Genomic DNA, 21945 nt, shown 5'->3' with positions numbered 1-21945 from the left:
GCATGTATACTTTTTGGTCTCTGCATCATTATCTCATCTGATCTGTTATTATTCATGATCTATGCATACATTCTTCTCTCGGGTACCTATACTTTAATTAAATCACTGTTTTGCTACGAATTTTGGAAGAAATTTATTCTCATCAATAATTTCTTGCATCGCCGACAAGTCGGTCAGTACACACAGGCTAAGTACTAGCTTCGACTAACCATTGCGAAGACTGTGTTACTGGGAAGGTGAATGCAGCCAGTATCGGGTCAAAATCGGTAACTCGCTGATGTTCTGCAATATGTTTTCAACAATACCGTTGGAATATCTCACAGAGCGATTTTCGGTTGTCACATCTAAGCCCATCGGGGCAACTGTCTTTATATTCTTCATCCAATGGTAAGGCTAACCCCTTTCCATTTTTGGCGAAAATTTTAGCGATTTTGAGAAGTGCTGGAATAAATTAATTGTAGCACTATTCCGACGTAATTTTGCGAGAGAAATCGATTGGGCGCAGTCCCAATACGCTGCGATCAACGCATCAAAAGTTAGAGCCGAAAAACCAGAACCTAAGTTTATCCCATTTCTCAGCTGATGCTTTTTTCTTCGTAATTTCTCTCCTGTTGATCCCACGCTCTTTTCGCTGCGTTTTCTGAGTTCCTGAGGGTCCAATTAGTCAGGTAAGGGTCATTCGAATCGAATCCGAGACCAAAAATCCGAGACGCACCATTCTATTATCGATGTACCAAAATAACCCAAAAATCCGTGATATCATATTAATTGTCGAGTTCAAACGTAAAAAGTAACGATTTTTACCAAGAAAATTCTGAACGAAAATGAATGTGATTTAACGTTTTTTTCTGAGTTTTTTAGTTCATGGATGATAAAAATGTATATATCAATTCAAAATAATTTTAGTTTATACATTTCAGAAATTGAATACGAATTTTGAAATTGTATACGAGTATACGTGGATGCATATCCGAGGCGCCTGGTTCTCTGCAGTGTGAATACCGAGGTGTTAATGTGACCGCGTAGGGATTCCGGCGTCTGATTATCAGCAAATTGCACGTATCGATTGGTTATTTTGTTAGATTGTTAACATTTCAAATGTTTTAATACTACGGTGACTCCATGTAAATTGTTGATCAAGTCAATAATAGTTTCGCTAAAAATATTTTTAATCACGGTTGTACAGCAAAAATTACAATCTGAATTACTATAACAATTGCATGGTATTTTCTCGGAAGTATTTTCACCGATAAAAGAGTTGCAAATAGTAGAGGTACACGTTATATAGTAGGTAATCAGAACTTGTACCGAATGTGTTGAATATTTTTTTTATTTAATTTTATATCGGATTGGTTCTTTTATTCTCTTGTAACAAGTACAATGCCCTTAAGAACGCTCGGTAATCAAACTCCAAGCGTCCACCACGTTCGATACCGAAGCATTTATATACTGTTTCGAGTTCAACACTGCTCACAATGTGTAGCATGTTTCTCGTCGACAAAGCCTTCGTCAAGCAATCCAGAGACACAGATCCGATGTTTTCCTTGTCAAAGTCCTGAGCAAATAGAAACGGCAAATAATTCTAAACGGATGGTGTGGTGTCGCGGTGTTTCGAATAGGTGTTATAATTTTATTATCCAATACCACGTACGTACTCTCACACGGACATAGCCGTGCAAGTTTAAACATTCACTCACCGCAAATATTTCCTCCATATTCATATTCTTCTGCGTACACAACTTGTCCATCGCTTGCGCAAGTACCCGACGCTCTTCGAAGTTGAGGAACGTTCTCGTGCACGCGGTCGATGGCAAGTGTTGCACGGGCACCAAAAGTGGAGCTCGTTCGAGAGATCCAGTGGCTAAAGCCTCTTCGACCGCTTCAGCAAATCTCGCGTATTCGATAAATTGTGGTCTGTAAACATTTAAATATTTCAAGGCTATGTTTATACATCTCTTGCCTCGGTTTGGTGAAACCAATTACTCGTAAGGTATTGGTGTTCAGCCAAAAGGTGTAGCAATGGATTTCATGAAAACGAAAGCACACCCGCTTAGATAGGACAACTCAATTATTTTAAATCCGTTCAACCACCCATGACCTATGGAAATCATCATACCCACATTGTTTGTTATGTACCTGAGAGGTGCTTTAAACACTTCAAAGATAGTCTCAATCTCTCGGCAACTTAAATTGCAACGCAGCTGATCCAATCCTCGAATAAAATCTGCTCTTCCTATAATCAACTCTCTGCGTGGATCAAACGGTGTCAAGAATTCTAAGACCTGACAACAGAAAGTAACAGCAAAACAATGGTTTTCTACTCACCCGTGAAATACATTTTGTTTGCAAAATTGATAAACAACGTTCCGCTAGATTACATGTAACCTTGATGTAAACGAAGATAGACCCACGGTGAGTTAGTGACCGTGCAAAGTGATCTATTAGAACATACCCCGATTCGTTCTCGAACAATTTTGGCCTTGATCTTGGCAAGGATAAGTACGATATTGCTCTCGTCGCTGGTCGGATTTGGCGGTGACTTCTCGGCATTAATCAACTTTTTCTCCTCCAGCATCGCATAGTACAGTGGCACTTCCTTGGGCAGTGCTTCCATTTCTTCGATGAACCAGGCATAGTTGAAACCCAGCTCATCGTTGTAGCGCTGCTCCAAAGCGTACACCTCCTCCCGGGACAACAGAATACAAGCAGTAGTCATGGTCTGCCGAAGTTGACTCCTCGTTACGTGGCCGTGATTATGCCTACGAACAATGATAATCGATTTACAGTCAAAAATACCGGAGCTGTCAAAAATACAACATTGCATTGTCTAGTTCAAGCCATTACGCATCGTAAGCTTTGAAAAACTGCTTCAAAAGGATTCCTCTCTCTTCGATTCGACGCCTCACGCGGTGCAGGGCTGCTTCGCATAATTCTCGCGTAGATGGTTTCTCGCGTTGCCAATCCTTTTGTCCTCTTTTGCACAATTCAGCTATCTCAGTGGGAGGGGGATCGGTGCGCAACGTTGGAAGCTTATCCAGTTCTTTGACAGTGAACACTACACGCAACGGAAGCATACAGATACAGTTTGTAACGAGCGCCAACTTATACACAACACACATAGAATGAAGACCTATATGAGCTACTAGAAATTAGGCTCAAATCTTGATTCGAGCTTAGAACGACGTAATTCCTTGTCCAAATGGCGGTGGGATAATTGCAAATATTCTCTCAGAAAATGAAAGAACGTAAGATTAGATGCATGTTTAAAGCCGGAAATTTGATAACATGTGAAAACCCAGTTTACCTTGGTCTAAGTCATCTTCGAAGGTCCGCCAATTAATTCTTTCAGGATCATTGCAGTCGGTATAGAACGCAATAATGCTTTCGATTTCTGGTTCGGCCAAGTACAGGCGGGCCACAGCTGATATTTGCATTCCATCAAGAGCCCTTCGGAATTGTGATACTGTTACCCGTCCACAGTTCAAGGGATCGAAATCCTATGTTGCGTAAAGAAAATAAATAAATGAAAAACACAAGTCATCACCGTGCTACTGTTGATAATCCGTTAAAAGATTCGTGCGTTGTACTCCAGACTGCATCGTGCTAGCCTTTAAATTTGTGATCGAGAATGAGATGTTATTTGAAATCGCATACCCTGAAAAATTCGTTTACACGAATGCGGTGCTCCAACACGTGGCGTTGAACCCTTTGCAAGACTTCCCTGAGTGGCATTAACTCTTTACGTTTTTCCATTACTGGATGAAATACAGATTGCCGTTCAAACACTTCACTTGGTAATACCCGACCTATCTCTGGCCTTGGCAATTTTGGCAGTTCTGCAGTGATAATTCTTCCAGGAAATTGATCCAGCAAATTCTGAAAGTAGGTATAAAGTTTGAGCATAGCTCAAATATCTCTGCAGGATGAAAATTCTGGGGTTATCGGTATTTGCTGAAACAGGAAATCCGGACAGTGAGATATAAACGTACACCACCCAAATCCAACATCCCGTGCTGATCCATGTAGTTCTGAGCATCCTCTACTGCCTTGACAAAAGCTACATAATTCACGGTGTAACTGTCCTTCACAAATCTCTTTACTAATAAATTAAATTCATCGGCAGCCAGCACGATGCCCAGAAAGTTTAGGACTCTTGCAAAATGGGCGAAGGTCACTGTTCCAGAATTTTTTGCTACCTAAAACAGTGGAGATGACAAGGTAATGCGTAGTATCGCCATTGACGTAGATCTACCACTGTCGGTAATTTATAATATCATTAACGATGCATGCAATGTCGCCACTTGGCTAGGACTATTCATACCTTTAACTTTATCTTTTTTATCACGCGAGACTTTTATCACAGAGTAAGGGATTTTCTTTAACATACCAATTCGTAGTCTTGGAAGTAAGGTCGCAGGATCAGTTTCCGTTTGTTGATGAGAACTGCGATTTGTGTGATGATGAGAGACAACCTCCTGTGTTCGGTGTGACTGAGTCGGTTTACATGCAATGGATCTTCCCATTCTAACCCCGTCACTAGTGACTTATTTTTTCCGAATTCAGGAACTACAAAGTTCAACCAATAATTTATTCGTGTGAAAGTAATAAGGTGGGACGTTACGCGTAATAGGACCACAGCTACATGCGTAATGCGTTAATAGAAAAACAGATATACTCAAAGCCGGTTTACTCATTATTGCTGTGGCATTACATTCGCTTTGATTTCATTCGTAGATCAGCCAGAGTTCATTCATTTGATAGACGGAATGTGTATTTCAATAATTGAATTCTATTTATTCTATTTCAAAGGAAACAATATCCTAAGACAATATTCGCCTATTTCGTGTTTGAATATCTTTTTTTTACGGCGTACAGGCATCCTTTCTTAAATATTTAAAAACTTCCGGTAGTGGAGGCAACGTCCTCTCTGACAATAGACACATGGGAAGATATATACAGAATAGATCACTGTTTTATATTTAATCTTGTTGCTTGAAAACTTATTATCTTTTTGTTCATTGCCGACAATGTGTCGCCAGAAGGAAATTAATTTGAACTCAACAGCAAAAATTGGGTTATTCAGAAGACAAGAGCCGATAGAATCGTATTCACTTTTATCACAATGGCTTTGTTATATCTATAAAGCTACAATTAAGTAAACCATATTAGAACCAGATTTATGTAGATCCTTTTTTTCCTAACTCAATAATTGTCATCAGCCACAGCATTCTTTTCACCTGAGATTTCTTGCGAGTGAGGATACGATTTCTTTTGTTGCATCTCAGTTAATCGGATAATTTCGAATAAGAAATAAGCAGCTGAATACAATCAAATCTGACATCGTATAAAATGTAAGAACCAAATTATTCTTTGGTTGATTGAATTTGTAGAGGTGTGCATCTACCCGTGTGTCTGGACTCTTGAGTTAAGAATGTACCTCAGGTATATGGTAACGGATAACGGTACAGAGGATTTGACTGGTAAATCTGAGCTTTCTTAAAATAACGGTAATCGCTTCGGCAAAATTTATCCGACACAGCTATATCCATTGGCTTAACGTACGTTCTGAATACCCGAGTTCTAAAAATACTAATGAAAGAGAAAAATTCTGTTCGAACAATAAGCATTTTCTTGAAGGCCGCTACTTCGGACGTTTTTCTTCTTGAACGTGTCGATATATTTTCATGTTACGAGTAATCTGATAACCTACCACTGTCGTGAATAACTTGACAAAACTGTGTGTACAGGATCCTTCCGTCCTGAACCCTGAAATAGTCAGCCAAGTCGCCAATTTCCTGATCCGACAGACCGATAGGACCTCGAAGAGGCCCTGTCAGAACGGAGACAAATTTTGATTCTGCAAAAAGTATTAAAAAAAACATTCATGAACTTTTCTAGTTACTTTGCATACATTGTGTACAAATTGCTTGATCAAAATCATAAGTTCAATTGTGAGATTTTCTTTCGATACGCCTGAACTGAGAATTGAAAAATGTAATCAAATATCGCTTGCACTATTTTTTGTGTACCTAGATGTATAGTTCTGTTAAGACTGATTAGAATTACAACTTTTAACGAAATCCAAAGAGCCAATTTCAAATTTGCAATTTGCAACTGGGATGAAATGTCTTGCCAATTTCAATTCCGCTAATGGTCACCTGAGATACACACGTATATACATTTGATATCCGCTCATAGGATTAGGTAGATCGATGGAATATTGCAAGTGGGGCACTCCTATATTGTACCTATACACGGGTAGCATTTTTGTATTCTGCGAATCCGTTCCCTAATCGACAAATTCGTAATACGTACATAGGCGTTAAAACATTCTCTCTTCGTATTTATTATTAGACCACGTATTCATTGCTATCTAATACATCTGGCAGGTCTTGGTGCTATACTGTAATGCACGTGTATGTAAGAGACAGATCAATTTACATGTTTCTGTGTTAGTTAAGGTTTTTCGAGTGACGTACTTGAAGTATTAAATAATTCGATCCGCGTAGCAACAACATACCAATTATAGGGCGTAGAATTCTTTGAAACACCCTGTATTAGCAGTACTAGGAAACGTAATGTGAAACAAGAGAGGTTATACGTTTGGGTTTCCTAATACCCTCTTGTCTACTAACTTGTGTTCACAGAGGACTTATACCTGAGAGGAGGCTATTGTTGTTGGGATCCAAAGGTTTGTAATAGTCCCAAAGATTGAGCCCAACCCGAAATATGGCAGCCCGAATTTTGTTGCATGTTCGCCAAACATCGCGCAGTTTTAAATTCTGTAATTAAATATCTTAGTCAATTGAATGTTGGGAAATTCAGAATAATTTATAGATCGGGGGCGACAGCACGAATTAATCAGCATAACCTTTGTTCCTTCAGGCATTTTGATATCATTAAATTGTTACTTGACCGAGATTTTTCAAATTTATATATGAATATGCGAAATTTGACACTTCCAACAGATACAGGCTTTTAGAAAGGAAAACACGTGGGAAGTTATTTAAAAAATTGCGCATCGAATCTTTGATTTGACACGATTCACACATACATACCTATATCTGGTTTGATATTGATTGTTGAGAAAAATAAGAAACTCATCTGGTAAGCTATGTACCTACTTCCAACGTGTGTAGAGAAAAATGAAGTTATTGGTACAGCTACTTGATGTTCATTAATAAGTTCCCAGTGACTCGCTATTTTTTTAGTATTAAAACTAAAACGCGTTTTCTTTATGTAGAAGTTTTACGTGTCTATACTTAACGTATTGTTTGTTTCTCCTGTCATTCGCGTCGCTATTCATTGGCACATAAAATTTGATTTGGAAGGGAACTCGTTCCAGTTTAGATTCCAAAACAACAGTATGTTACTGGGAATCTATTAATAAATATTACTGTACATACAATACGTCGAGTATAGTTGCACAAAATACAAGACTATTCCGGGAAACCGGGAAACATATTTTTATAATTTTGATCCATCTTTAGTTGCGAACATTTCAGTATGCTAGAAAGGCTACGTGACCGCTAGCGATAAATAATATCATGTAATAGTACAGACGATCGCAATGATTACGAAACATTGTGACCGCCTAGAGTACGCTTACATCCATGCTTACATCATTAAATATCTCAGGCGTTAAATAAGCTACCTATATGCTAACCGGCCGGTCGTGGCTGCAGCGACTAAAGCGAGTGCCGGAAATGGAGACGCGTGATCTATAACGGAGATAAGTAAACAATCTGTCGTGTTTTGAGCAAGAGTTGACAAAACCGAAAACAAAAATTATTCGCCCAACAGCAAAAGACGATCATTTCTTTTCATTTTTCCTGGACAAGTTATCTGGTTCACTTGTGCAAATATGCGATAAGAGGGTAGAACAAAAAATATGCGTAGCGCGGGAGATGGATCCACGCTGTATTGATTTCCCGCTCGGCGAACTTTGGCATGCGCGGGAATCCTGGGAAATGATGCTGCTACTTGGCTCGAACAAAGGAGCGATCTGATTGGTTCCATCGTTGAACTTCTCCCCACTTTTCTAACGGATGCCCCTTCGGTGAAGAGTATTGACCAGTTATTCCTTACGAAACTGCTATAGGAGGTATCCGATTGGTTGGGAGAGGCAAGCGAATACCCAGAACACCTTGCGCGTCCCGTGTGACGCACAATCACCATTTTCCTGTCCCCATTCAGTCTTCTCCATTCGGCAGCCGAGCGGTGCGGACGTTAAGTGGTGTTATCTCGCGTAGTTTATAAGTCGCGTCAACTTTACGTTAAAATAAAAACCAAACAAATACTCCAAAATGGCTGATCAGGAGAATAAGGACTTCAGCGAAGACATCGCGGACCAGAGCTTTGAACAGAATGGTGATGCTGAAAACGGTGGCGGTGACGCTACAGAAAATGGCCAAGAATCGCAGGAAGACAGGTAAACTTGACAAAAATACACAACACAGTTACCCAGGGAGAACACGTATTGTTTATTTTTCTTACAAACCTAAATCTTTGCTACAACTGCTGAACAATTATTATTAGATGCGGGGTCGTTCAAGACCCCGATGTAGTTAATACTTTCTGACCGATGAAAAGCAAAATGGAGGGAAGTTCCAGGTTGCACGACGCTGTTATTAAATATCCAGTTGCATCTACTTTACATGAGCATTTCCCTCCAAATCCGTTCACACCACTTGATGGTATATTGTTTTCAGTATATTATTTGGTGAATATTTTTACATACTTGCAAATAAATTTACGTTGAAATTATAAATGAAAAAAAAATGGAGTCGCCGGCTAAAGCCGCGGACGCGCCCGCACACTTAAAATGGCGGGGAGTTGGCTTGGGTTTCCTTTGTTGCGAACAACTGTACGTCAATTTTCTACTATGATCTCGCATCTTATCTTTTAAATACATAGCCTAGAATATTGTTTAAATAACTGTTATACGTAATGATCATTTGTTTGTTAAATTAGTTTTTAAGGACATCAATTTGCGGCGTAACATTTACATTTTCAGCATAACGGGACCTTGAGCAGGATGATTTCCAGCATTTAGCAGTTGAATTATTGCGCGCGATGTTCTGTAAATAGATTGTAATTTTTTTTTCTTTACTATCATTTCTGAAGGTGATTTATTGGGCCTTAGGCTCAATGTTGTCTTACATCCCTACAGCTTTGGATTCACAAATAATGATAAAGTTTGGGGTACATTTGTACTACGGGTAAGCATTCTATATTCTAATCTATTCAAGTCTTGTGTACGGGAAGAGAAGTTGTAATCTTTTTTTTTGTGGAATCTAGCTAATTAAACGAGTCCAACTTTCTCACACTCACTTGTTCTTGGCTACGCCATCGTACAATCTCGAAAATTAGCAATGCATTATACGACCATTCATATTACACTTTATTGTTAGGTCTGGTTGAAATTTGTTTGATTATCTAGATATTCTTGATGGTATGAGTGATAGTATGTGATTTTGTTGAATGATCCATTGAAAGTATTCTTATGATATTTGTTTTAAAAGTTAGAAGTAAGGATTTTTCAATTGGGCCAAATATTAGATTACAATCTCTTACCTGTACACTTGAGTAATCGGTATAAGTCGAGGGGCGCGAGTAAAATATTGAACGTAGAAAAATATGGCTGACAGCCGGCGCTCCAAAATATTGAATTGTGTAGTAAATTGAAACAAAAAAAAAAAAACGAAAAAAATAATTGCACATTACCAAATGAAATCAAGGTAACTATAAAATATGATGATATTGATAATTTATTAGTTGATAACTGTGCTTTTACAAGGTTTACTATTGTATGGAAAATTGTAACTGTGTAAATTCTAATTTTCTTCTATCTACTAATAGTTGTACTTAATTATGATAAGTAAGAATCTGTAATTTGTTTGTTACCAAATTTGTACATGGATATTAATTGTAATATTTTTAGAGTGTAACTTTTTTGATTCCATTTTTGGCCAGCCGAGAATCTCCTCAATTTTTTACAGCGCTATTCAGATTGGTCAATACTTAACGATTGACCATTATCCTTACCTGGGATCAGTGAACGAGGCATTGAGAATTGAATTCTATCAATTATTGCGAGAAGTCAACGTCAAGTTCAAGTACATCAGCACAAGCACTGGAAGTCGAGTTGTGTCGAGTCGAGTCAAATTGAATCAGAGTCACACACACTTGTCTGCTGGGTCACGCGTAGAGTCAATTATGATCTGATCTGATGTCAATTTCAACGAGTCCGATGTCAATTCCAAATACAATTTGGGCGTGACCAAAGCACAGAGTCACTAGGGAAAATGTGAACATCTCCGATAGGTCGAAATGCCATTAACCCAGTTTATCTGGCTTGGTCTGCAGGTGGCAATCGACTGCGTGCAAATATGGCGGGCGGCTCGCAACTGGCTAACCGTGACCCGACCAACAACTGATTACCGGCGAGTGACTGGTGCCCACGGTATTTATCACCAGCCCTAGATGATATAAACAAATTATCGATACAGATAATCAACACACTGAGAGAAAGAGAGATATTATAAAATATCACAACTTTAATTTGAATAGAAAGAGAAAGATATAATCATGACTCAATGAAAAATAATAAATTAAATAATGATAAACAATTTTTTTAGCTTTTCAATCGAGTTGCAGTACCTATCTACCAATTGTCAATTATTTGGGCTAATCAACGGTCTTATTCCAACTTGGCAAAGTTGACTCTTGTTTCCTTTAGGCGCAGCTGTATGTCAACTGGAGTTGTAACTGTATTGCTCGGGTTTCACTGACTGTTGTGAAAATTTTGCTCAGCACACTATTTTTCATGTGTTTTTTCTCAAGTTTTTGTTCGTCGTTGCTAAGCAGTTTCTTTTTTTTTTCTTTTTTTTTTTTTTTTTTTTTTTTTTTTCTCCAAGAAATTTCACGATTGACAAATGCACATGTGAAATTTCAAATGCGTCTAAAACAGCATTCTCGTATTGTTTTTACACTTTATCTTTTGAACAAATGCATACCTACTGATTCCGTATATGCAAGGTTCGTATAATATATACATAGCCTTAGGTATTGTTGGAATATTTTTTCCATTTTTCCCTCCTTCTTTCACCCAACCACAACTTTATTCAAAATTGCAGCCTGTAGAGTTATGTCACGGCTGTCTATACTAACATTAAAATTAAATATCCATACCTCTATTTATAAATATATTACCAACATCGTACAATACATATATAATAAATTTTCTATTTTGTTGTATTGTTTTGAAAAGTTGCCCATTACCCCGTTTCCGATAATAGCCCTATGCAAATTTGTATAATATGTAACTAGTAATTGGTAAAACTAAAAATAAAGAAATTAACATTTTTACAGTTATTCTAGATACTTCCAGGGGTTAAGTCGAAGCATTTCTTTTCATGTCAAGTCATTTTTCAAACTGAGAAATGGGAAATATAATACAAATTCTTCGCTTCATTTAGTCTAGTAAACCTACAGTTGAAAATTCCATTGGTAAAATAAAATCATTGAATTGCTTTGCAGGTCGGGTGGAGCGAACCAGGAGTCTCTCAATGATAGGTACATAGAAACTTTTTATTATTTTTACTGTAACTACAAAATTTGTAGCTTGAACAATTATTAAACTAAATTTAAGAAATGATATAAGAAATACAAAGTAGTGGTAGTTCAAAATTTATCTGAAATAATTTTTGGGGAAAAGTAATACAATATGCTGCACTGTATGAAAATGTATTTGACAGTAAAAGTTACATATCCAGGTGGTACGCGGCTTTCAATATAAATTGTTGACGAAACAACTAATTTTAAAAGAACTATATGACTGTTGCTATGCTACGTACCTCTCATCATTTTTATTGCAGATCTTTTTTTGCACAGTATGCGGAGACATTTGAATTTGCTGACATCCAAATATCACAAGCATGAAACAATTTATGTTGCAAAATGTTCTCTATGAAGTTGAATTCCTTGGCAGTTTACAAAGCCTAGGAATTTGAACATTGTAGATATAAAAATTTTCACTCATTTAATTTTTTGTCTTTTTGTCATTCACAGAAAATTGTTCGTCGGAGGGCTCAGCTGGGAAACTACTGACAGTAAGTGTGGTTTTTAATATGATGTTTTTAAAACTTATGTCTCATCAAGTTCCTCGTTTGATAATCAGACTCAAAGTTTATATAAACTGAAAGAAAAACTGTATACTTGCAATGATGTTTCATCTTAGGACACCTTCAGATAACAGAATGGCACTGTTACATGAGATTGTTATAGAAATACTGAGTACATTTTATTCGAGTCTAATTTTTAACATGATAATGATATATTGACACAAGAGTTCAATTTTCAACGTAAATTTACCATTCAACTTTCAGAGGAGCTAAGAGATCACTTTGGTTCATATGGTGATATTGAAAGTATCAACGTCAAGACAGATCCGAACACCGGACGGTCTCGAGGATTCGCGTTCATTGTTTTTGCTCGAGCTGAATCACTAGATAAGGTAACTATTCTGGTCCTCAGAAAATATACTGTTTTTCAATATATGACACCACAAAACAACTAGTTTATGTGATGAAACTAAAATGTCAGTTCTGCTACTGAGTGTAAGTGACGACAATTTGGCAGCTGAACTTTATTTGAAATGTCAAGTTTTCATTTTTCTGTCTGAAATGTCTAATGTGAACCTTGTCTGCTTTATTACAGATCATGGCTGCTGGTGATCACGTAATCAATAACAAGAAAGTTGATCCTAAAAAAGCGAAGGCTCGTCATGGAAAGATCTTTGTTGGAGGTCTTTCGACAGAACTGACCGATGACGACATCAAAAACTTCTTTTCCCAATTTGGTTCTGTAAGTATTTGTATGAATTATTGTTCAAAATTATTCACAAACATTATATTCCACGTGTGAAAGTATTTCCACAATAATTGACTGTCTTCAGCATCGAAGTCACAATGAGAAGACGATCTGTTCATGATAGATTTGTAGATATTGAAATACCACATTTATTTAACATCAATTTTATTTGAAACTTCGAATGACCTATTTGTTTTCATCTTACTTCTTTTTTGTTTGATATCACTGGATATTTTCTGTAAATGAGCTTTTTTTCATATTTTGTGATGACAAAAACACTTTAGTCAGTTCTGCTACTGAGTTGATGTGATGATTACTTCAAAACCTGATGCGAAAGTTTTGCACTTAAAGAATATTAACTTAATACGATATCAACTTGTATTAATTGTTTTTCTCGTACCATATTTTACAGATTGTTGAAGTAGAGATGCCGTTTGATAAGACAAAGAACCAGAGGAAAGGGTTCTGCTTCATCACATTTGAATCGGAACAAGTAGTAAATGAACTATTGAAAACACCAAAACAAACTATTAACGGAAAAGAGGTACGTGTCACTGTAAACCAAGCGAGCCTGCTATTGTCATTTGCAATTACATTTAAGTACCTTAAATTCTTCGCAATGTTTTCTTCTTTATATTCTACAATGTTGTCCTGTTATAGATACCCTATCTTATCTATTATATTCTGATCTCGTTATCAATATTCATGCAATGAACTTGAAGTAAGCAATGATGTAGATATCTTAGGACACCTTCGGATGGCAGAATGGCTCTGTCACGTGAGATCAGTTAAGATAACTGAGCTTACTTTTCGCTAACCATCTTCTTATCATATACGAAGCTAGTTACAATATGTCGTCTAGTTTTATTTCTCTTTACTTATCATTACGTCGTATCAATCATGTCTCAACCCAAGGAGTATGCTAGAGATGAGATTACGAATATTTTTCATACAAAGAAAATGATCGATTTTGCTTGAACTTTATACAATTGACTTTTTGTTGGATGCAGGTTGACGTAAAGAAAGCAACTCCCAAACCCGACGGGATGGGTGGCATGCGTGGCAGTGGCGCTGGAGGTCGCGGAGGACGTGGAGGTCGAGGGGGACGAGGCCGAGGATTCGGCGGTCAAGGCGGTTGGGGTCAAGGCGGCTACGGTGGCGGTTACGGCGGCGGTTACGGCCAGGGTGGATATGGAGGTGGCTATGATGGTTATGGAGGTGGATACGACTATTATGGCGGTGGTTATGGCGGTTATGGTGGCTACGACTACAGTGGATACGGTAATATTGACTATTAAATTTTTAGTAAAACTTTTATAGTTCCTTATACACACGACATACTTATATATACATATATATATATATATTTATTTATTGATTTTCCTTCTTGCAACTGACAGGCCACTAATTGAAGCACTAGATACGCGGCAGATGCCATTGTTGGTCTATTTTTAAGACGAAGGAAACTTGTATATTAAGACGATTTTAAACAGGATGATTCTATGTATGCAGACTTGAATATGGCGCGTATACGAACGGAAGTTTTTTTTTAATCGTAAAATTTTAAGATTTTTTTTTTTTCAATTTACTTTTAATATTTTTTTTTCTTTCAACGGTTATCTATTAATTGTTATACTACATTGATCTCTTACGTAGAACACCGTCCTGTTAGTACTATTCGTGAAATCTATTTTTATGTGGAATGGTGGTGGAACAACATGGCTGATGTGTCTGCTCTGTATATAGTGCTCTCTTGAGACAGGCAAATGGTTTTGGGTTCGAATGACTATATTGTAATGAATATAGATGGGATATTTGTACTTTGAATGAGAATTCCTTATGAGACTGCTCTGCTATTCGAGTTGGTAATTCTTTGAATACTGTTGGATCTAATTGTTTTACGAGATATTCAAGTATCTCACCTTAGCGTGCAGACTCATTATTCAGAAAACTCAAATCAAGTTTACCATAAAGAGCCTGTTCACATAACTTTGAATTATGTTCGCATTGTTTGCGAATACTTCTGAATTAAAATATTAATTACTTCAATTCAATTCTTTTGTTTTCGTTTTGTAGTTCTACAAAATACTTGCGGTAATTTTTTTTCCTTTTTTTTTCATATTTACCTTACCTTCACTTTGCACATCCAATTGAAATGTTTATGTATTGAACATATTTAAAGAGATTGGAGCTAAGAACGTACCCTGAACATTTTTAATGTACTTCCCTGGTATCAGCCATCGTGTTACGCTGTGACCAACTAACTTATATCTTATATACGTTATATTCTTTGATGCCTTGTTATAATATATTTACTTAATATGCTATAAATGAATGAATATATAACTTATTAACAATACACTAGGAGAATATAATATGTAACAGTGAAAGTGTGAAGCCAGATGAGCTGTTCCAACTATTTTTATTATTGGTTCAATCTTTGTACAATTTTTTGTCGTATTGAAAAATTGACGTTTCCTTGTGTTCTTAAAGTCTTATCGGGAAAAGAAAAATGTGTTCTGGAATTGATGTACCTACATTTCATTTAGAAGTAGTTAAATTTTCTTTATTTGAAAAATAAATTCGATCTTTCATACGTTCACTGATTGATGTCAGTGAATTAGTAGAATTTATTGTTTTGTAAAAAAGAATTTCTTTAAATTCTGCAGACTCACTGACTTCAAATCCACGCAATCACTGTAACATAATTATATATGAAACCAATTATGTGGTAAATATAAAAACAAAGTGTACAGGATAACACGGAGTACGAAATGGTATACCCCCTCGTTCCTGCTTTTCGGTCCTATCATAATCCCTCGATGCATGTCTTTGTTTGAAATTCTTCGTTTCATGTAATTTCATTACAGTAATTAGCCAAATTACGTGCTTTATTTTAGAATAAGCCTCTTTCGCGATGCTTTTTATCAGCGACCTTATATTGATACATGAGCATTTGGGTAATCTTCAAGCTATTCAAACAGTAACAAAGATAAGATGAGTCAAATTGGGCGTGGAACATATTTCGGAAAATGAATTGAATCCTTACCTAATAAAATCCGAATTTTGTTTATTCGTTGAAAAGCTGTAAGTGACGAATTCGACTTATATCATAAGTATGTACCGAGGCAGTATCCCTAATATACCTGTGTCTCTACCCGTTAAAAATTTAGGAATCTGCACCCGGTATAGACTTTTTCTGTAAGTAGAATTTGTCACAACATATGAATCGCTCGTTTTCGTACGAAAATGAAATGATCTTGGTTTACTATACTAATATAGTATATTGTATTCGAATTTGCATCTTGATAAAATAGTCATTTAAAAACAAAAAACCTACCAGCACACCACACGGCGCTATGAGAAAAACATGGATTTTATTCAAATGATTGGTTTTGAACAGGTTTCGCATCCATGATGAGAAAATGGGTAATTAGTCATGATGATGGTATTCTTTTTTCTCAGTATGGCAGCTGGCAGTCACGTTTATGGCTTATGATCCTGTATTTGAATTTCATCTATTTATCAACTGGTCTTGATATATACAGTATATTTATCGATTTGAATGCGAAAATACAATTCAGCATTTTAGTTCTTCATCGACCTCGTCATGCCAGAATAATGCATGTCAGATCATTCGCAAGTGTAGAGAATACTAATTGACTTATAAATGGATCATAAATAAATGTGATCTTTCTGTATTTGGAAACGATTGCGTAATAAAGGAAAATTGGCACCATGGCTTTGAGTAATTTGTGTTGAAATAGCGTGTTGAGTAAATTGCAATTTCTTTGTGGAAATCATAGTGCTATTTCAACGAAGTATAAATCTCTTCAAGATTTCTTTCGGTCATATGACTTTGAGGTCTGCATCCGATTACATTCAAAGTTGTGGCTGAAAAGTGAAACGATCGAATGGCTCTGTGTTAGTCTGTGATTCCATTTTAGTGATCTGTTAGCATTTGCATATAGAGTAAATATCAACACATTATTTCGTGCAGGTTCTTGACAACACATACATATTGGTGGATAGTTTCACTGTTAAGTCATTAATATATCATCATGGCCAAATATTTGAAATTTACGTAATCGTTGACCGTGAGAACAGTGCGCTAAAAGTAATTTTGGAACAGTACGGCTATACTGACTGCATCACTTATACCGTGTGTTCCATGAAATGCAGACGGCTATGGCTATGGCGGTGGTAGTTACGATGGTGGCTACAGTGGTGGGCGCGGTGGTGCACGCGGGAAAGGTACGCCTTAGCGTTCCTTTTTTGTTTATTGTTTTGAATTTCTTCATTCCGTTCAGACATTCATTGATTTATTTCCTCGCTCCAACCTTGTGCCTGCTAATAAGTAGTTTTCCAGCATTCCCCTTTCATGAATTAAAACTTTCATTACTTAATATTTTCCTCTGCCTCTAAATAATTGAGAAATTTGTTCACATTAAAAATAACACAATGTGTAACAACTCGATCAATTGAATTGCTATGTTGTTATTCACGAAATAATTTGGAAAGTCATATTATACCTACATGGATGATTCAATACTGTCAATATAATTTTCGGATCCATAATTACTGTAAATGCAATGAAAGCACTTCCGTTTATATGTATTGTGTGAAATGATAATTTGCCAAAAGTAATGAGAATATGAGATTCAAAGTTATTGAACGAGTATAAACAGAACGATCACACGAAAATGAAAATTCATTTGATTAAATTTCAATATTTTTCACTATTCACTGAGTTGCTTGGTAGTAACATAATTAAATTGCCAATCTTATTTTGTATTGCACTTGATTTCTATCTGGACCTTAAGTAAACAGTAAGCGCTTAAAGGAACTTCACGCAGTGGTTACTGCTAACTATTCCAACCCAGCGTTACTTTAGCCATGCATTCGTAAAAATATACTCATATATTTCATTCCGATGAATATACAGAGAATGTTGGGAAAAGTGGACTACTTGCAATGATTCCATACATCTCACTATCTACTATTAGTTAATCCATGTCACCAATTTTCTCTGTGTATCATGTATGCCAAGGCCTATATTGCAATATAACTTTTATATACAATTTCGAACTTTATTATTTTGAAAGCTACCAGAGAAAAAGTATTTTGATGCAAATTCAGAATACTTCATAATTTCATTGACACAATAAAATGCGAACATACTGTTGTAAATATGCGCCATGGCCCAATAGGTGAAATGAAGTCTGTACAGAATGAACACAAAAGTATAAAATCTGTACGTCGTGCCATTTTTGACTGCAAAATAATCATTCCACTATCAATTTTTCATGAATTTTTCATTATTTTACTGTAACATTATACTCCAGTAAGTTTTTACTGCCATGCTTTTTATGATTCCAATTCATGCGATGTGCATAAAATATTTTTTTTTTCTTGCATTTGAAGCATCCCATCTGATGATAAAAAAGTGCTTGTGATATATTCATGACACAATTAATTTGGTTTGCATAGTAAACTTTGAATTGTGCCTGTGTTCTGTACCCACGAACCTGTGTTTCCATTTCATTGGAACAACCTATTCCGAATACACGTTTCTGGTCTTTTAATTGAGAATTACAAGCCAAATAATTACCATATATACTTGGGCTTCATAGGCTATTCTACACGTTCCTTGAATATTTTTATATCCTGTGATTTCAATGATATTCACAATTACATGCTTTTTATCCATACATTTTTTGAGTTTCAGTTCATTCAGAATCAGTGTGTCTATTTTTATCTCACATCCACAGTAAAAATGATTGGCAAAGATGAATAACATTTAGAAAGATCAAAGCAGTTCCTTTATCAGTGGAAGAATTACTGAAACTTGCAACCTGTAAGTTGCTGGAATTTTCTCTTCTGTCAAGAATAAAGGAAACCATTACAAATTGATCAAAAAGTATCGTAACTTTGCCCTGAATTCATGTAGCAAATCGTTAATTCAATTGTAAATATTGTCAATTTGCTGCAAGGTTGTTTCATGACAACCTGCTTTGTGGTGTAATTAATGTAGAATCCTTTTAGTCATTCTATTCTTATGCACCATGCGACTACAGCTGTATGAACGAGCCCCTACAGTTGCAACATGAGTATGTAATTTCTTTTAAAAAATACCGATTTTATTTCAGTTAATGATTTAAGACCAGAAATTGTACAAGTGAGGAGAGTATTCTCACTGGAATAGGAACACAGCCGAACGCTTACTACCTTAGCCTGTAGCCTCTATGTAGTATTTCTATTGCCTTTAATTATCGTGCCAGTCTCTTTCGTAAACATTATTTTTTTTAGTTTAAAACTGGTTGTCACTGTGTGCGTGTGGTAGAGTTAACCAGATTAATGTTGAATAGATTTCTAAATATCTGAAATCGGTGGAAGGATTTAAGGGTTCCAATCACGTGGGCTAACAGTGCGCCGTGCGTGTGTTTCAGGAGGCTCAGGCTACGGCGGCAAGCAGAGGGGTGGCGGTCGCCAGAACCAAAGGCACCAACCTTACTAAGGAAATCTTAAGTTGCAACCACAGTGCAGAAATTGTATTGTAACCACTGGTGAGTGTTCTAAATTAGTACATTACAATTTCATGCCTTGATGATTGAGAAATTGCAACTTTTCCAGCAATCCAAGGTAGGATGCGAAACCAGATGTTCATGATGCCTTAATAAGCTGCATGAACTATCATGAACTATCATGAACCTGAGTAACATGCATTAATGTAACTGGATAGGTAGATATGAATGTTTTGAAGCTCTAAAATCAATAGATAACTCTTGGCATGAAAAGTTGAAAAGAATCGGTGTGCGAGCTCTGCATAGTCGGTTAATTCACTTGACCGTTATATCTGTCTATGAATTGTTGACTTTAATGAATATGTTAATTACAAATTTTGAGGCATGAGACTATTTAGTCCTCTGATTGATACATATAAGGTGAGCACAGGCTCTAGTGTATGTATTTTTTTACAATCAATATTAGAACCCTGAATATAGCTTGCCATTGTATGGCCGAATTATGATGGTTCAAAATTTTGCTCTAAATAAGTTGCGAATTCTGTGAGCTGGACATTCATGGTCACCTGTTGAAGTGTTTAACTGCTGACAGATTACAATAAATAGGGGAAAAGAAATATAACATTGTGCTAGGAGATAAAATTTTAACCATTTCTTAATTGTCTTTAATTTGACAATATTCTCACTTCTGCTGCGTCTGCATAATTAACTTCGAAATACTAATTTCGAAGGCTTATAGGCCTGCTCAGATTCCTCAATTCTCCAAATGTTTTTTTTTTTTTTTGTTTAGAGATGACTGGTTCCTTGAACATTAACTTTGTTGATTAATGTGACCCAAATGATAATGGTGGTATTAATGTTTCATTCAAAGATACAGTGTTGATGAACAACACAAAACACCTGCTGTAGAATTAAAAGCCTTAAAAAGTCACAAGAGTACTAAGAGTACTACATGAAGAAGCGTGATAGCATATTCAGTCACAGGGCCATCATAGATTGTAGTGTTACGCCACAAGGACTGTATTTATGAACGTAACACATTGAATTATTGTTAATCATACTATTTCATTTGTTTCAGATTTCCTGCCCTATAACAAATCTCACAACTCGACGAATCATCATTCCATTAAACCCCGTCAACAACAGCGCAAACAACCCATCAAAAACAGTCCACAGCAATAGTTTCTCATTTGCGTTCATCCATATTAACATAATATACTGCAGTACATGAAATCATTAAAATAACATAATATAGCCCAGCTCTTCTGTATAAATTTGTATTTCACCTAATAATAATGATAATAGTAATGGTAATGATAATATTATTTAATAACTAGTTGACAAGACAGAAAAAAAGTAAAAGCACGGCCCGAACAAACCGCTTGAATGATGCAGTTAATTTCTACACAGGTGTCAAGTATTATAGTAAATATAAAGATGTATGCTGACGCTGATTTCGCATATTCTTAGAATGTTGCAATACTGGTTTCATTTTTTGAATATTCGATGGATTGTAATGATGTATATCAATTGTACTCATAGCCCTATGCAGTTTGGCTGTTGTATATGACATAATTAGGCAAATTGGAACCGCAAATCTTATCTGAAGATAATTTATCTAATATGAGGTATTTATTATACAGAATAAATTCAATCTATAAATGCTGTTGAATGGGACCCACATGCTCTACTTGAGCGGTCCTATTTGACAGCAGAATGAGTTATACTATTATATAACTGGCAAATAGATCGGTTTTAACCTTGAATAATCAAAACTAAAGATCATACGTCCTGATTTCGGGTAATTTTGTGTGTGCACAATCAGTATATGAACAACATATAACTTATGGGAATTGATGATAAAATGATCGATAAAACAAGCCAATGAAGACTGTGAAACAAACTGCATTTTGTACAAAAGAAAAAAAAATTGATTTAAAACAAGATTAGGTTCGCTCCTATTCTGTGAGCTGGAGAGCATCCCGACATGTTGCAATCAACCATGTCCAACCATTTTAACAGTAAGATTATTTTAATTTTGTTTATAAATAAACTTAAAAGCTATTGTAGCGAAGTAAGCAGGCAATGTACTTTTTACAATGTTGTAAAAAGATTGCTTTCTTATTGTTAAACAAGATATAGGATTAAATAAAAACTCATTTTGTGTACATAAATTGTCTGACTATTCATCCTCATTCTTTCTATGTTACCTTGAGAACCTGCATCAAGTGTAACACTATACGTAATTTTTACTTTTAATGGCGGTTTGCGGTGTATCGCGTGAAAAGAAAGATGTTTGTACCATAAAGCCCATCTCGATAATACACAAATCAGTAACAGTAACTAGGTATGACAATTATACTTCACCATCAATCTAGTCCCCATTTAAATGCTGTGCCTAATTTGTCGTCACACTTAGTAGAAAATCATTCATACCGAGTGTAATTTTTATTTGTTTATTTTTATCGTGTATGTATGTCCGATGTACATACATGCATACATGCAGAAAACATCGCCCCAAAATATTCACTATAATTATAGTAATAGG

General features: G+C 36.0%; 2 protein-coding genes across 6 annotated transcripts; one reads left to right on the top strand and one right to left on the bottom strand.

Moving 5' to 3' along the window:
• Positions 1 to 1339: 1339 nt before the first annotated feature.
• Positions 1340 to 6889, bottom strand: LOC124214419 (uncharacterized). The gene is made up of 12 exons (XM_046616688.1): positions 6872 to 6889; positions 6659 to 6782; positions 5711 to 5857; positions 4384 to 4566; positions 3990 to 4192; positions 3655 to 3876; positions 3305 to 3497; positions 2845 to 3055; positions 2453 to 2759; positions 2137 to 2282; positions 1698 to 1914; positions 1340 to 1555 (listed from the first exon to the last, which is right to left on the bottom strand). The coding sequence occupies exons 1-12, from the start codon at positions 6887 to 6889 to the stop codon at positions 1340 to 1342; spliced, it is 2187 nt and encodes a 728-aa protein (XP_046472644.1).
• Positions 6890 to 8191: 1302 nt separating this feature from the next.
• Positions 8192 to 21571, top strand: sqd (RNA-binding protein squid). 5 transcript variants are annotated; one of them, XM_046618015.2, is made up of 10 exons: positions 8192 to 8431; positions 11542 to 11577; positions 12073 to 12113; positions 12390 to 12517; positions 12721 to 12867; positions 13286 to 13417; positions 13884 to 14154; positions 17056 to 17127; positions 19323 to 19439; positions 20476 to 21571. In XM_046618015.2, the coding sequence occupies exons 1-9, from the start codon at positions 8307 to 8309 to the stop codon at positions 19388 to 19390; spliced, it is 1020 nt and encodes a 339-aa protein (XP_046473971.1). In that variant the 5' UTR covers positions 8192 to 8306; the 3' UTR covers positions 19391 to 19439; positions 20476 to 21571. The 5 variants fall into 5 exon arrangements, with proteins under 5 accessions (XP_046473971.1, XP_046473972.1, XP_046473973.1 ...); XM_046618016.2 differs by lacking the exon at positions 11542 to 11577; XM_046618018.2 differs by lacking the exon at positions 17056 to 17127 and having other exon boundaries at positions 8193 to 8431.
• Positions 21572 to 21945: the final 374 nt, after the last annotated feature.

Source organism: Neodiprion pinetum, chromosome 3 (assembly GCF_021155775.2).
Source record: "Neodiprion pinetum isolate iyNeoPine1 chromosome 3, iyNeoPine1.2, whole genome shotgun sequence".
Taxonomy (NCBI): domain Eukaryota; kingdom Metazoa; phylum Arthropoda; class Insecta; order Hymenoptera; family Diprionidae; genus Neodiprion; species Neodiprion pinetum.
This window is presented reverse-complemented; position numbering and strand designations above follow the sequence as displayed.